General features: G+C 40.0%; 1 protein-coding gene and 1 non-coding gene across 6 annotated transcripts in view; both read left to right on the plus strand.

Moving 5' to 3' along the window:
* The window catches only part of Gab2 (GRB2 associated binding protein 2), a 109,731-nt gene that overhangs the window by 63,296 nt on the left and 29,744 nt on the right, over positions 1–16,691 (plus strand). For 3 of the 5 annotated variants that reach the window (XM_048787996.1, XM_048787997.1, XM_015477364.2), the window contains exon 3: positions 14,904–15,147. In XM_048787996.1, coding sequence (XP_048643953.1) covers positions 14,904–15,147 — 244 coding nt within the window. Of the gene's footprint in view, positions 1–11,805; positions 12,823–13,524; positions 13,940–14,903; positions 15,148–16,691 lie in introns of those variants that run through there. The other 2 variants (XM_048787998.1, XM_048787999.1) reach the window with 2 other exon arrangements.
* LOC125612183 lies at positions 3,260–3,364 on the plus strand. Its single transcript, XR_007342524.1, has one exon. It is a non-coding gene; the product is annotated as a small nucleolar RNA SNORA44 (small nucleolar RNA).

A 16,691-nucleotide genomic window follows, 5' to 3' on the forward strand; every position in this document is an offset into this window, starting at 1 on the left:
TAACTTCAAGTATGAAAATTTGATTTTTTTTTTTAATTTCTGAAATTAGCTTCAATAGCAAGGCTCCATCTGGGCAGTAATAGACATAGAAGATTTAATCAAATCAAGGTAAGACTAGTCAACTCAGCATTTTTTCAATTAATTCAAGCTTCTCCTACTTCCTCTCTGAAAAGCTATTTTAAGTTTTCAGAGGCTTAGGAAACTGGGAGCAGTTTGTCGAGCTAGAGCACAGGCTTTGGGAATAGGGGAGGAGATGTGTGAAAGACAGGGTGAGAACATGTCTCGTTCTGTCTTCTCAGTCTTTCTGTCTCTACCACATCAGAAAAGACCTGATAAAAATCAGTTGCATACCTGTAATCCCAGAGACTTGGGAGGCCGAGGCCAGAGGATTGCAAGTTCAAGACAAGCCTCAGCAACTTAGTGAGTTCTTAAGCAACTTAGTCTCAAAATAAAACATTAAAATGACTGGGGATATGGCTCAATATTTAAGTGCCCCTGTGTTCAATTCCTGGTACCTCCCCCCAAAAAAGTTGCCCAATAAGTAGCTATTCAAATAACTTATTTGAATTATTTAGTTACAGTGTTTGGCTATAAATTTATTTATAGTTATACAAAATTTTGTTTTATGCCTTCCACCTTATTTTCAGATATTTTTGTTTTTGAGAAACTCACTGTTGAGAAGAGGAGAAAGGAAACATCAAAAACAGTCTAACTTTATTCACAGGAGTTAAGAGACTGAACTATCCAAAATTCTGAATATTGAAACAGTGGTTTAAAATTGTTGTGGTATAAAACAAAGAAAAACTCAAAATGGAGGATGTACTAACTAGGCTGAAGAGATGAGGTTATACTAATGACCTAAATTTTATATTTATGTATCTACTGTTTGATTTTGTTTGCCACCTCCTCACCCCTTTTCTGGGTGAGGTCAGTGAATAAAATTCGTTTATGGCTGATGAATCATATTGGCCAAAACATCCAGCCAAGACAGAAAGGAATAGATTGCATAGTATGAGAAACTTCTGAGAATGAGAATGAGATCTTGAAGGATCCTCAGAGAATGTTTAGTTCCATACTCCTCAAATGACAACATATCCGGAGGTCAAGAGAGGAGCTAATTCAATATCATACAGATCATCGTCAAGGCTAGAATTAAAACCTAGGTTGCTTGAATGTCAGTTAGTGTTCCCAATGATGTTGGTGATGACAAGCTCTCATATCTGTGTAATAAGACTGTGGTTTATAAAGTGTTCATGCCTATACAATACATATATCATATGCATAAAAGGCCATTGTAATACATAGAGTGTTAGAATCATATAAACACATGAACCCACAATGATGAGTTGAATCAGTGGATTAGGTCTTCTTAAAAAATTTATATTGGTATCTTATAATTTTATAAAAAGTGGGATTTATTATGCCATATTTGTACATACATATCACATAATTTGATCAGTCTCAATCCCTAGTATCTTCCCTTTCCCTCTCCACCTCCCTCCCCCAATCTGCTTACTTTACTCTACTGATCTCCTTTTATTATTATTATTTTAATTAATGCATTATAATTATATATATGTAAGGAGGTGGGGGTGATGGATTCAGTCTTAATAATAATCTTAGGTAAGTTAGTTGACTTTCCTGTATCAACTTCTGAATCAACAACATAAAAACAAAGCATTCTTCATATTTTGAAGATTAAGAATTTATTTAAAGCATATAGCATAATGTTTAGTACATGATAAACATTAAATATCTGTTGAATGTATAGCTAATTGTTGCTGCCTTCTTATGATCGTCACAACCCTTTGGTTTTCTTGTTTGTTTTGAGGCAGTGTCTCTCTATATTGCCCAGGCTGACCTTGAACTCTCCCTTCAGCCTCCAGAGTAAACTGACTACAGGTTCACACCACCACCCAGCTCTCACCAGACCTTTGAATACTATGCTGCTCTCCAAAACTAAGATAGCATACTTAACTTTAACTTTGTTTTGCCCAAACTAAAAAATATTTCTTTTATAGTACTGTGATTAATTATATACCAGATAAACTCTGCTGACTTCCTTGATTTAAAGTGCATTATACTTAAGTAATTGAGGTACTTAAAAACAAAGGTGTCTTTTTATTTTGTTAAATTATTTATTGTTTATTTGCTATGCTGGGGATCAAACCCAGGGCCTCCTACATGGTAGCTCTACCACTAAGCTACATCCTCAGCCCCAAGGTGTCTCTTAAAATACATTACTACTGATAATAAAAGCTAATAAGAGTTTACTGTGTGACAGACAGTGTTCTAAGCATCTTATTTTCTTCTCCTGCAGTACAGGGATAGAGCCCAGGGGCACTTGATCCCTGAGCTACATTTCTTGCCCTTTTTATTTTATTTTGAGACAGGGTCCTTCTAAGTTTCTGAGGCTGGCCTCAATCTTGCCATCTTCCCACCTCAACCTCCCAGGTCACTAGAAGTACAGGCATACCTCAACCTCCCAAGTCACTAGGATTACAGGCATGTACCATTGCATCCAATCCAATGAGGTAGATACTTTTTATCATTCCCATTTTACAAAAAAGGAAATTGAGGCACAGAAATGTTAAAAGCCTTTCCCTCATTCCCTCAGCTAGTAAGTAAAGGGACTACATTTCAAACCCAGACAGTTTTTTAAAAATATTTATTTTTTAGGTGTAGATGGACAACACAATACCTTTATTTTTATTTGGTGCTGAGGCTCGAACCCAGGCCCCGCCTGTGCTAGGCGAACGCTCTACCATTGAGCCACAATCCCAGCCCCTCAAACCCAGACAGCTTGGCCCCAGGATCCAAGCTCTCAACTATTAAGCCATACCTTGAAATTCTAGATTATAGGTCCTTGTCTCATACTGTCACAAGACCTGGTGTGTGGATGGGGACCTGGAAGAGACTCATTGCCATCTCTGTTCTTTTTGAGGTGGCCGTCTCTGGCCTTCCTAGCACATGGATCCTCTCGCTGGATTCCTTTAAGAGAGGGCCTCACAGAGTTCTTATTGCCTTTAGTTTTAACCTATGCCAGCTTTTGCCATTGACTAGACCTTAGCTTCAGTTTTCTCTGAATCTAGGAGAGATGTGCAAGGCAAGCACATCTCTCCTAGAGTCCACATAAACAGAGCTAAGAGGCCAGGCGGGCACTCCACCATAGGTAGGTACACTTCGTGGGGAAGAGAGGCCATCATTAGTTCATGAAGCACTGTTTTGGACAGTGGGTGTAATAATTTGGGTTCCTGAGAAGCAGACATCAAGAAAAGTTTAGACCATGCAAGAACAACTGGAGAGACTTTGACAGCTCAGGTCAGCACAATACCTGCAGCTGCCACTCACCTTTCCTATAAAGTAAAAAAAAAAAAAGAAAAAGAAAAGTTTAGACATGCCAAGAAATTTACTCGGTAAAACAGCTTCAAGGATAAGGAAAGGAACCCAGAGAACCAGAGAACACTTTCAGGACTGACATGTGAAGGAGAGAAGGCAGGAAGGAGGATCAGGCTGTTACACAGTGCTAAATAGGCCCAACCATGTCAGTGCAGAATTTCCAGCCAAAGTTTCTGTTAAAGAAGTTCCATGTCTCACAGGCTTGTGTTAGAATTGCTGCCACTAGATGGGAACAGCTCACAGGAAGTTCATCCATGTGAATGTGGAGAGTTGAGGGGATACAGAGAACTGGCAGCTGGGCTTGTCTGTCAATTATGTTACCCACATCAGGAGTACAAGAGGGACATTTTTATAGCCACTGAAGCATCATCAGTGGTGAATAGGACATGGAGGGTTTAGACTCTTTTAAGAGCTTATAATCAAGTGGAAAGAGACAGATCAAAACCAGAATGTTTACGTGATAGCAGTAAATGCTTTGATAAAACATAAGGCCTAGTAATGTGATAAGGAATGACTAGAAAGCTATTTAGGTCAGATGGTCAGGAAAGATCTCTTGGGCTGTGGTTTCTTTATTAGTCATATGTGAATAGTTTTGTGGATATTTATGTAGTCTTCTGTGATTGTAGAGCATATTCTTCTCACCTAACCTCTAACCTTCACATGGAGCCACATAATGGAATGAGCCCTTACCTTGGTGTAAAATAGACCTTGCTGTGGGTCCTGGCTCAGGTGCTTCCTAATAGCTCAATAACATTGAGTAACATCATTTCTCTGAGGCTTAGTCTCTTCATCTGTTAAGTGGGTTTGTAAAGATTACTCCCCTGCCAACTTTTTTAGGGTTATTGGAAAAGGCAGAGTTGAGAACAGCCTACAATTGGAAAATAAAATTTTTTATAAATTCCTTTCACAATAGCATTAATAAATAAAATACTTAGGAACCAATTCTTTAAAAATACTAGATCTTGGGCTGGGGCTGTAGCTCAGTGGCAGAGTGCTTGCCTTGCACATGGGAGGCACTGGGTTCCATCCTCAGCACCATATAAAAATAAACAAATAAAATAAAGGCATGCTGTCCATCTACAACTACAAAAAAAATTAAAAATAAAATAAAAATACTAGATCTTTGTGGAGATGCTGAGACATCAAGAGGCAAAACTGGAAGATGAATAGAGAAGCTATTGATGTGAAGCCAGGAGATTTTTGTGGCAACAGCACTGGTTGCAGTTGTGGAGAAAAAACTTCCATCTGCAAGCTGGGTCCTCCCAGGCTCTCTGTGCCTACAGTCCTCCACCACATAGGTCAGTGGACTCTATTTGCACCCTCTGGGACAGATCTTGGCTCTGGTCAAAGCCTGAAGGTTTGGAAACAGCGTTCAAGATTTCCCATACCAGGCTCCTCTCACCATGGAGTGCTAAGGCATTTCTTATTCCCTAAAACAACTCCACAGGTAGCAATTTTTTAAATGTTACAAATTAGGGTTCTTGGATTAAAATACCATCCCTGGTGTTCATAGCCACCTCTCATCACACTGAGATTAGGGTTCCAAAGCCCATCTTTCTTTCCCAGCATCACATTGCCTCTCCTGAAGCCTAAGTTGCACTTCAGGCAAGTTCTACAGATCTCATAATTTCCTAGGCAAACCTACAATGCTTAGAATCCCAGCCTCACCATCTACACTAATCAGTTTAAGATATTATTCTTGTGAATATTCCACTGATTTTTTTTCTTTTCTTTTTCAATACTGGGGGTCAAACCTAGGGCTTTGTACATGCTTTACCACTGAGCTACATCCAGACCTCTCTGCTAATGATTATTGATAAGCTGCCATGATTATGTCTGAGGTTTGTGTTTTGCAGCAATGGCCAATTGTCTGTTAGTTAGTGAAAGTCATTATAAAAGAAGGAGAAAGCTTTCCTCTTATAGAGTTAGGTTAAAAGCATGGTGATATATTTTAATTTTTTGTGAAAAGATTATAAGAATCAAGTGTATTGTTAAAATATGAACTTAGGGTACTTAATGGATGTATATAAATTCCAATGGGAATACCAATGGGTTCCACCTTGGAGAAAGGTGAAAGTGCTGCCCTGAATATAAATTTGTTCTTTTCTTTAATATTTATTTTTTAGTTGTAGTTGGACACAATACCTTATTTTTTTTATTCATATATTTTTATGTGGTGCTGAGGATCGAACCCAGGGTCTCGCACGTGCGAGGCAGGTGCTCTACCGCTAAGCCACAACCCCAGCCCATAAATTTCAACTGCAAGGTTCAGCTCATAGAACAAAAACAAGATCCACGCTTTTGGGCTGGCCTGCAGTTCCTACGATGGTGCCTGCAGTAAATGCTTATGACCCTAAGGAAAAGACAAGAATAAACCTTTGAGGGGGACCACCTAACCAACTCAAACCCCCACAGGGAGCAGGAGAGATACCTGCCACAATTAAGGTATATGGTGGGTGTGGTCAGGTAAGGAGACAACAGAAATTGTAACCTGATCTCAAATGAACAAGACAATATATAGCTAAATATAGACTTGCTGTCCAAGAAAAGAAACAGAGGACCCAGGAAACCTCAGTGCCACAGTATATTTATTGAACACCTTCTTGTTCAAATCCAGGTGTTTACTAGGCATAGAACATTGTGGTAGACACTGTCAGAGAAACGGGGATTGTCTAAATCCCAACTTCTAAACACTCCCTGCCTCATTTTATGTGACATATTTGTGAATTCTCACTACAATAAATGGCAAAATCAAACACCATAAAGATGTCACAGAAGGCCTAAGTAATTCCAACTAGAGGCCTAAATGAGATGCTTCTGCCAGGAGTGGGGTGCATGCCTATAATCCCGATGACCCAAGAGGCTGAGGCAGGAGGATTGCAAGTTCGAAGCCATCTTCAGCTACTTAGTGAGGCTCTAAGCCACTTATTGAGACCCTATCTCAAAATAAAACATATAAAGGGCTGGGGATGTGACTCAGTGGTTAAGTACCCCTGGGTTCAATTCCTGATACCAAAAAAATAAAATAAGATACGCCAGTGCAAATATCTGTAAGGATCTATGACCAGGAACTGTGCCATGCCACTAAGCTACAGCCATTCATTCCCTGTCTTCTGTGCCCTTCCCAGAATCAATATCTGCTAAGTATACTGTGAGATCATATGCACCAAGGTCAGGATGTTCTGACTTGGCTCTCCCAAGCTCTGAGATGTTCTTTCTCAGGTTCTTCCTTGAAGGGGCAGGGGAATCATAGTTGCAGAAAGTCCCATGGGCTCTCATGTTACTTCCTGTCACTGCAGCCTTTTTCTTCTTCCTTTGCTTTATAGTTTTGATAAACAGTAGGAAACTTATATTTTTGAACTTGGATAATTATTTATACTAGTCTTTAATAGTTTGATCTAGCAGATGTTCACTTGCCATGAAAATGTGATTTGCACTATAATCTCACAGAAAGATAACCAGCCAGTCAGCCAGAGTCCTAGTGATTAGACTTATGACTTGATTCACACACACACACATGTAAACAAATCCTCATTCACAATGACACAACTTCCTTTTGGTTTAGGGAAAGAAGCCCTGGAGCAGGAGCTCTGAATTCTGATTCTAGGGTTCACTTTTGGTCTAGTACATGGCTTTGGACAGTAGTCTCACTTTGTGGGCCACAGTTTCTCCAACTGAAATAAGATTTGGGGGCCAGTGATGAATTGACCTCCAGAGACCCTTCCAATTGCCACTTTGTGTGAGTCACCATGTACAGTGAAGCTATTTTTTTGTTTGCCCTAAATTTATGAGTTCTTCCTTCAATTTTGAAGGAAGACCTTTTTTAGATTTATTCCTTCTTAAATAATTTTAAACTTGAGCCAGGCACAGTGGCACATACCTGTAATCCCAGCTACTTGGAAGACTAAGGCAGAAAGACAGCAAGTTCAAGGCCAGCCTCAGCAGCTTAGCAAGACTCTGTCTCAAAATGAAAAATAAAAAGGGTTGGGGACATAGCTCAGTGATAAAGCACCTCTGAGTTCAATCCCCAATAGACTTGTGATTATGAGTTCAAGTGACCAGGAACTATGACCCTAACTTGCCCTCAGCTCCTGTCAGCGTCCTTTTGGCTTTAGACTTCTCTACCCATCCGATCCTTGCTTTTCAACTGGCCTTCTGTAGGAAGTACCACTCCTTATGATCCTATACCATTCTATTTTCAAAATACTTTCATCAATCACATTCTCCTCATTAGAATCCTTAGAATTTTACCATCATCCACTTCTAAGGATAAAGGAAGAGACAGGGATCCAGCCAGCAGTCATTACTTAAGTATTTGATAATTATTATTTATCTGAATTTCATCTCAGCAAATACTCAAAAAATCCCCTTTCTCATTTGACAATATGGAGAATGAGGTTTACAAAGAGTAAAGTTTCCATACCAGGACTGGGGAAGTGCACCCCAGGATTCTACTTGGCCACAGATAGGAAGGACCATTGAGAATATGGTTTTAAATTTATAATTTTGATGATATAAAGAAGAGTCTTTGGAAGCATTTGTTTTTTGTTGCTGGTTTTTGTTTTGTTTTGTTTTTTTCTCTTAACCTTCAGAGGCTGCTTTGCCCTTGAACTTTTAAGTAGATTCTAATCCTTCCATCTCTGCCCTGGAATCAAGAACCACAGATTATTAAAAATCAAACCTTAATCTTAATCTTGTGAATCTTAATCTAAATCGTGTGTCAATATGATCTGTTAGCTCTTTAGTGGGATCTGCTTTCTGTATTCAAGTTTCTCAAAGATAACTTTGATATGTATGCTTGATCTAATCCAAGTTCTCCTTTTATAAGTAGAGAAAATAAGACCCAGGAAGAAAAATGGGCATGCCCAAATTCACTCAGCCACTAGATAATAGGCCTAATCCTAGACCCTCATTCTGTTACCTGACTCTGCTTCTCGAAAGGCTAAAACCATTCAGCTCATTGGAATTTTCAAGGAACTCCTTCCCCTGTGTAGGATTTGAAGACAGAGCTTTTTCAGATCTAGGCTTTGCTACTTTCTAGCTGTGTAATTCCCAGAATCTCTGAGCCCGTTTCTTTATCCTCTCTGTGTGTATGTGTGTAGAGAAAGAGATAATATCTACCTCACAGGGCAATTAGGAACACATAGTAGGTGCTTAGTAAGTGATAATTGTGATTATTATAATCAATATTGGCCTTGTGGTTCTTACTAATCTCCCATATAACATCTATACAGGATATAGTTGTAACTAAAACAGTGACAATTGCTTTCCAAGTGCCCACTGTGGCTTGGAATGAAACTCATACCTCTTCAGCCCTATGTTCTCAGCCAACTCCATGGGTAGGTACTCCAGATATAGAAGCAGCTTAGTATCGTAAGTGCTTTACATAAAATGATCTCTAATCCTCATAGCAGCCCTACAAAGTATGTATCATCCCTGCTGAACAAGTGAGAATCAAAGAGGTTTATTAACATGTCCCACGCCACAGAGCTAGGAGTTAACACAGGCTCTGAGGGCAGCTGGGCTCCATCATGTTCTTTGGCCTACCTCTTTATGGGTCTTGAGACCCTCTGAGGCTTTTGAGGGTGGGGAGTATTTTGGGGAAGGGATAAAGATAAAAAGGGCATTGAGATAAGAGAACTAGTCATTATTTGGCCAGTCATCTTTTCCAGAAACTCCCGCCAACCTCCCCTTTCCTGCTCCTGTTATCATTAGCCAGTTGATGGCTGGTCTGGTCTGGGCTGGGCTCCTCTGAGAAATCCTTCAGAGCTTTCCTGTTCTAGAGTTTTGCAAGAAGGTGGGGGGGAGTGTTTGTATGCTGGGCAGGCTTCCCAGGGGTGGTTGTGGAAAGGAAGGGGAGTGATTTCGTAGGGCCCTAAAAAGAAGCCAGGAAGAAAAGGGAAAAAATAAAACCCTGCATAAAAGAAAACAAATGGACTGAGGCACTCAGTCATTATCTTTAGTCTAGACTTAGGGATAGAAACCCAGGCCAGGAGTCTGGAAACCTCCATTTTCTTCTTGGTGTGTACTTGACCTTCCTAATGACCCAAGCCACATCATTATAACAGCCTTGATAACAAGAGAATACCAGAAACAGCTCAGGCACACTAATTTAATGTTTTATCAGTATCATTTTTATTTTCTTCCCTTAAATGGTACCCTGGCAACAACAACAAATCCTATTAACATTTTTCACATGTGCACAGGTTTGGTCTCACCCTTACCTTATTCAATTCTGCAAACAGTTGGATGAGTCAGATAAGCAGGCTAGGGCTTACCCTCCCAGCTGCATAGGTAGGAACTGAAGCTGAGAGACCTTTGCCTGATCTCACACTTAGTTAGTGGCACAACTGAGCCTGGGTTCCTGGTATCATGACTCCTATGGAGCATGAGGTTCACTCACTGAGAGATGGAATTTCAGCCCCTTGGGTCTTTTGACTCTAAAACATGTGTTCTTGCCCTTTTGTTTTACTAAAATTCACACTGCCCTGTCGGGATTGTGGGGTGAAGGCCTGAACAGTGAAGGTGGAGGAGGGTGGAGGAGGTCTAGGAAAGGAAACTCTTACTCCAGTGTATAATGCTTTAGCAAGGATTTTGTATATCCTGAGTGTTCACTTTTCATCCCAAAAGGGGAAAAAAAAAGAAAAAGTAAATCCCAGGTATATTTTATTAATGTCTTGCATATGTTTAATAGTTTGTAAAGGGCTTATATGTATGTGTACATGTCAATGATTTTTGGTCATAGGATTATGCAACCATCACACAATCTAGTTTTAGAACTTTTTTTTTTTTTTTTGGTACCAGAAACCCAGGAGTGTTTAACCACTGAGCTACATCCCTTTCCCTTTTTAAAATTTTGATACAAAGTCTCACTAAGTTGTTGAAGCGATCCTCAAACTTGCAGTCCTGCCTCAGCCTCCCAAGTCGTCTGGGATTACAGGCATGCACCACTGTATCCAGCAAAGTTTTACGACTTTTTAATGTTTTATTAGTGCATTATAATTTGACATAATAGTTGGGTTCATTGTGACATTCATATATGCATATAATTTATTCCTATTTATTCCCCAGTAGTTCCCCTTTCTCTCTCAGTCTCCTTCCCTGTTCCTTTCCTCAACTCTTCTAGTCTTCCTTTTCTTTGTTTACATGTATTTATTTTTCATTAGTGCATTATAATTATCCCACAAAAGTGGGATTTATTGTGGCATATTTACGCATGCATGTAGCATAATTTAGTCTATTTTATTCCCCAGCTCTTCCCCTTTCCATGCCTTTCTCCCCTTGGATCCTCTACCTTTCCTCTAGTGATCTCCCTTCTATTTTCAAGAGATCCCTCTGACTTTTTTTTTTTTAATTCCTTTTATTCTCCCTCTAGCTTCTGCATATGAGGAAAACATTTGACCCTTGAATTTCTGAGTCTGGCATATTTCACTTAGCATGATGTTCTCTAGTTACATCTATTTATCTGCAGAGGACATTATTTCATTTTTCTTTATTGATGAGTAGAACTTGATTGTGTATACCTACCACGTTTTTCTTATCCATTTTTTGCTGCAGATAGAACATGTTTGTTACCCCAACAAGAAACCCTATGCTGATTGGCAGTTATTTCCTACTCTCTCATCCTTACCCCAGCCCTAAGAAACCACTAATCTACTTTTTGTCTCTCTATTTCACAATTATAAACATTTTCTTGATAGAATCTGGCTTCTTTCCCCTTAGCATAATGTTTTCAAGATTAATACGTGTTGTAACTTATATCAGTGTTTTATTCTTTCTACTGCTCTCTATATATTCCACAGTCCATCATACAAGGATACCCCACATTTTATTGATTGATTAGTTGATAGGTATTTGGATTGTTTCTACTTTTTGGCTATTATGGATAATCCTGTGAACATTTGTGTGCAATTTTTTAAAAATATTTTTTATCTGTCAAAGGACCTTTATTTTATTTATTTTTATGTGGTACTGAGGATCAAACCCAATGTTTCACACATGCTAGGCAAGTGCTCTACCACTGAGCCCCAGCCCCAGCCCCAGCCCCTGTGTGCATTTTTGTGTGTGTATGTGGACATACTTTTACATTTCTCAAGGGTATATACCTATGAATGGAACTGCTAGGTCATGTGATAATTTAACTTTATCAGGAAGAATCATCAAACTGTGTGTTCATACCTCTGATATATTGTTCACATAATATAAAACTCACCCATTTAAAGTATATAGTTTAGCTAGGCACTATGGCACATACCTGTAATCCCAGTGACTTGGGAGGCTGAGGCCAGAGGATTTCAAGTTTAAGGCCAGCCTCAGCAACTTAGCAAGATCCTAAGCAACTTAGTGAGACACCCTGTCTTAAAATTAAAAAAAAAAAATTAAAAGGGCTAGAGATGTGTCTCAATGGTTAAGTTCCTGGTACCAAAAAAATAAAGTGTTCAGTTCAGTGATTTTAGTATATTCACGGGGTTTTGCAACCATCACCAAAATCTACTTTTACAAGTTTTTCATCACCCTAGAAAGGAGTCTCATAATCATTAGCAGTTACTCTCTATTTCCACTACCCCATGCTCATTTCCAGGCAATAACTAATTTACTTTCTGTCTGTCTGGATTTACCTGTTCCAAACATTTCACATACATTAAATCATGCAATCAGTGGTCTTCTGTGACTAGCTTCTTTCGCTTAGCACACTATTTTGAAGATCATTTTATTTGTTTCATTTGTTTATAGGGCTACATAATAGTACACTGTATGGATGAATTGCATTTTGTTTAGCTTTCATCAGTTAATAGACTTTTTGGCTATCATGATAAAGCTGTTATGGACATTCAGGTACAGAATAAGCAGATTGTGACACACTGTCCTTTATTCTGAAGTCAGTGAATATTTCTGAGAGACTAGTTATGCATTAGAGTTTGTTGATCAACACATTTCAATGAGTTGTGTCACACATTGGGCTTGATATTGGGGAGAAAATCATCACAAAAGAAAAAATCTGCCTTCACTGAATTCACAGCCTAATGTACAGAGTGGTGAGAGAGAGGTTCCTATGTTCCTAGAATTTCTCTGAAGGATAAGGAAGCACTGGTAAGCAACAAAGTTGAAGAAATACACAGGATAATGGTTTTAGAGAGAAAGAACTTTGTACATCACCTTAAGGATAACAGGAAGCCAATGAAGATGTTTCAGTAGGGCAGTGGCATGGCCATGATGTGGTTGTTGAAGAAGGCAAAGGCCTAGAAGTCACCTGGGCTCCGGGCTTGAAGAACTGACATGATGATGTGTTTCACTGAGAAGGGACACAGACTCGTTGAGTTCATTTAGACTGCTGAGCCTGCCTGCCTATGGGACATCTGAATGGAAACGCCCAGCAGGTGGAGGGATATTACAACAGGGAGCCCCGGAAGAATCGAACTAGAGGTAAAGTTTGAGAGTTGTCATCACATTAGTAGTGACTGAGCTTGGGAATAGATGGGGATGTCCCTGCAGAGGCTCCAGGGTTAGAATGAGGCTATAAGAGGGGCTAGAGCTGAATCCTGAGGTGTGGGGGTCGGCAGAAAGACCACAGAGCATGTAGGACCTCACCTGAGGCTTTCTTTTCATTCCTCCCCTGGGTCTTTTCAGGCAGCAGCTTGTGTTCCTCCCCTAGCACCATGGCTACCATGTCCCCTAGCATAAACCCTCTCCCTCCTATTAGAGAGTTCATCTTGCAAACCTAATGGAGTAATAAAGCTATTGATTTTGTTAACAAACGTCTGGGTCACTATGCGACCTATAATGGGAATTCATTTGGAGGTCAGTACAGCTGTCAGTGGAACAGTTTCCCCAGAGGCCCACTGGCTTTTTCTCTGTAGACTAGCAAAGACGTCCTTCCCAGCATCAGAAATGACTGGAGAGAAATGAGAATGGTGGGGCATTTATAAGCTGATTGTCCTGCCTAGGGCCATGAGAAGTGCACAGCCAGAAATAGATCAGGTAACCAGGAGCAGATAGAGATCTGTTTCACCTCTGGTATGATTTGAATAACACTAGAAGGTCACCATCATCACCACCACCAGCTAGCACATCACCTGAACTTCTATCTTTAAACCTATATTCCATTAGAATGAAAGTTTCACTATTGAAAATTTTGAATGCTTAATGATTGTTTTTGCTTATTCTGCAGTCATGGACTAAAAACCTTCTAGGTAGGACCTCTATTAGGCAAATGCTGAAGCTATGGAGATAACATCATGATCATAGCTCATAAAAACCCATGGGCTAGACAAGGAAACAGAGTGACCATGGATATAGTGAAAGCATAAACAAAGTACTGTTGGCATCCAGAAGAAAAACCAGTCCAGGAAAGTTTCAGAGAGGTTGTGATGTCTGTGCAGGGTCTTAACATCTGCATATGCATTTTCTAGGAAAGTCAAAGTGAAATCCAGGTGGAAGAAACAGCATAAGCCAAAACAAAGAATTACAAGAAGCTGGTGTGTTCAGGGACTGATGATGCTTCCATATGACTTGTTTATGGGTGGAGAAAAGCAGGAAATAGGTCAGTCTCTGAAAGGCCTTGTATGTTATGCTAAGGAATTTAGACTAAGCTTAGCCAGCCACATGAATAATACCTTTGGCTTGAAGTGTAGAACTCTAGACTATTATCTGTCCTTAATACCTCACTTCCTTTCTAACACAAAAAAGGAGAGTTTGAGATAAGAGAGGAAGAAAGACCAATGGACGGAGAGCGGTGGGGAGTGGGAAACTTAACAGCCCTCAGAGGACTTGCATGAGCAGGCAGCAGGAACTGGGGTTCAATCTAAAGGAACAGTTGCAAGTACATTTGTGCTTTTATTATTAATATAGTAAGACACAGTCCTGGGTCTCAGTTAATGAGTCTTCGGCAAGCAGTGCCTCATTTAACAAAGCCAGCATAGCTTTTAAGGGCGGTGACCACAGCTGGAGCAACCACTGAGGAGGAGGACTGTGTTACTATGCTCAAGAGGCTAACCTTACCTGACTTCTGGACCATAGGTAGCCATACTTCTTGAGCTAGAGCAGATCAGCCCCAGGTTGTGATAGGCAGTGTCCTTCAGGAGCAGTACAAAGTTACAGAGCACCTCCACCAAGATGGCCCAGGCTGGGTGTGGTCGTACATACCTATAATCCCTGCAGCTGGGGAGGCTGAGGCAGAAATTCAGACAGCCTCAACAAAAAGCTAGGTGCTAAGCAACTCAGTGAGACCCTGTTTCCCCTCAAATACAAAATAGAGCTGGGGATGTGGCTCAGTGGTTGAGTACCCCTGAGCTCAATCCATGGTACCCCCCCCAAAAAAAAGATGTCCCAGAAGCCCCAGCCCTCCTCTCTGGGAGGTGAGAGGGAGCAGGTATATGAGGGAACGAATGCTACAGCTAGATTAGTCCTTCCGATCTTCATATTTTTCCTTCCTCTGACAGCCATCTTTAGGATAAGGATATCTTTTCTGCCTTCTTCACTCACAGAATTCTTTCTCCTTTTCACAGACTCCCTGAGAAACATTTCCTCAGCCAGTCAGGGGCCCCGCTCTTCTCCAGCTGAGCTCAGCAGCTCCAGTCATCACCTGCTGCGAGAACGAAAATCCTCAGCCCCATCACACTCCAGCCAGCCAACTTTGTTCACATTCGAACCTTCTGTGTCAAACCATGTGCAGCCCACCTTGTCCACCAGTGCACCTCAGGAGTATCTCTACTTGCACCAGTGCATAAGTCGGAGAACGGAAAATGCAAGGTAGGAGGTGGCCACGACCACTCTCAGGCAACTCCTATTTTTCACTGCTTTTTAATTTTAAAGAAAAGAAGGTAAGGGCTGAGGATGTGGCTCAAGCGGTAGCGCGCTCGCCTGGCATGCGTGCGGCCCGGGTTCGATCCTCAGCACCACATACAAACAAAGATGTGGTGTCCGCTGAAAACTAAAAAATAAATATAAAGTTCTCTCTCTCTCTCTCTCTGTCTCTCTGTGTCTCTCTTTAAAAAAAAAAAAAAGAAAGGAAGGTAACATATCTTTTCAGGTAAACATGTATAAAACAAAGGAATTTTTTGTTTATGTAGCCTTCACATTTGTTGGTTTCATCTGTATTGCTACAAAGTAACAATTGGGTTCTCATTATCAAAAATTATACTATAAAATTTTTGTTTGATTTGGGGGTAAAAGGCATTTGACTACAGTTTCAGAATTGCAAACTGTAGATGATTTACTTGTTGGCTAAGAGAGAAAAGTTAGAGAACTTCAACATTGTTGAACAAATCCATATCTCACTTTTGCTCTGGAGCTGCATTGTTCCATAAGGTAGCTACTCTGCACATGTGGCTATTTAAATAAAATTGGGTAAAACTTAGAATTCATTTCCTCCCTCATACCAGTCACAGTTCAATAGTCCTGTGGGAATGGGGACTACCATACTGGAAAACACTGACATAAAACATTTTTTCATCACAGAAATTTTTCGAGCAAGGACTCACTGCTCTAGAATAATGGTCTGTCTGGCTTTCTAACATCATCAGCTGTGTCATAGGTACAGAACCTGTACCTATTTTTATGACCTTTTCTTCCCATTGTTAGGCAAAATGAGCACAGAGCTCATAGGCTTTGTCAGAGCTGGTTCTGAATTGCTACCATAGCCAGCAGATTACAGATCATGTTCCTGAGTTAATTAATTTAGAAATATCTGATTTATTTCATAAGAATTAAGGCAAATAGAGAAATGGCTATAAATATATTTATTCACAATATCTGTGAGAATGTTTTCATGATGTCACTTGAATAAGCACACTGAGAGATGGCCAGTGCAGATAATTTAGCTCCATTTTATCACAAGGAAACAGGCTAACAGCTAACAAGGGGCAGGACAAGAAACCAGGTCTTCACAGTTCTGCTCCTGTACTCATCTCTATTCGACTGTGCTTCTGTATATATATATTTTTTCTGCTACTAGGGATTGAATCCAGGGGCACTCTACCACTGTACTACATTCCCAGCCATTTTATTTTTTATTTCAAGACAGGGTTTTGTTTAAATTGATCCTAAGTGGCCTTGCTCCCACCGTAACATTCCTGAGTCGCTGGGATTAGAGGTGTGCAGGATCATATCAGCAAATTTAAATTTTCACAATGTACCAGAAAATATGGAATACTTAGGAAAAAACTGATTAGCAGACATGTAAGACCTCTTCATTGAAAACTATCAAACATTGGTGAAAGAAATTAAAAATAGAGAAATATATAACAAAGATACAATATAGTTATGAAATAGAACTAACTTTAATAAAATGGCAG

Source organism: Marmota marmota, unplaced genomic scaffold (assembly GCF_001458135.2).
Source record: "Marmota marmota marmota unplaced genomic scaffold, marMar, whole genome shotgun sequence".
Taxonomy (NCBI): domain Eukaryota; kingdom Metazoa; phylum Chordata; class Mammalia; order Rodentia; family Sciuridae; genus Marmota; species Marmota marmota.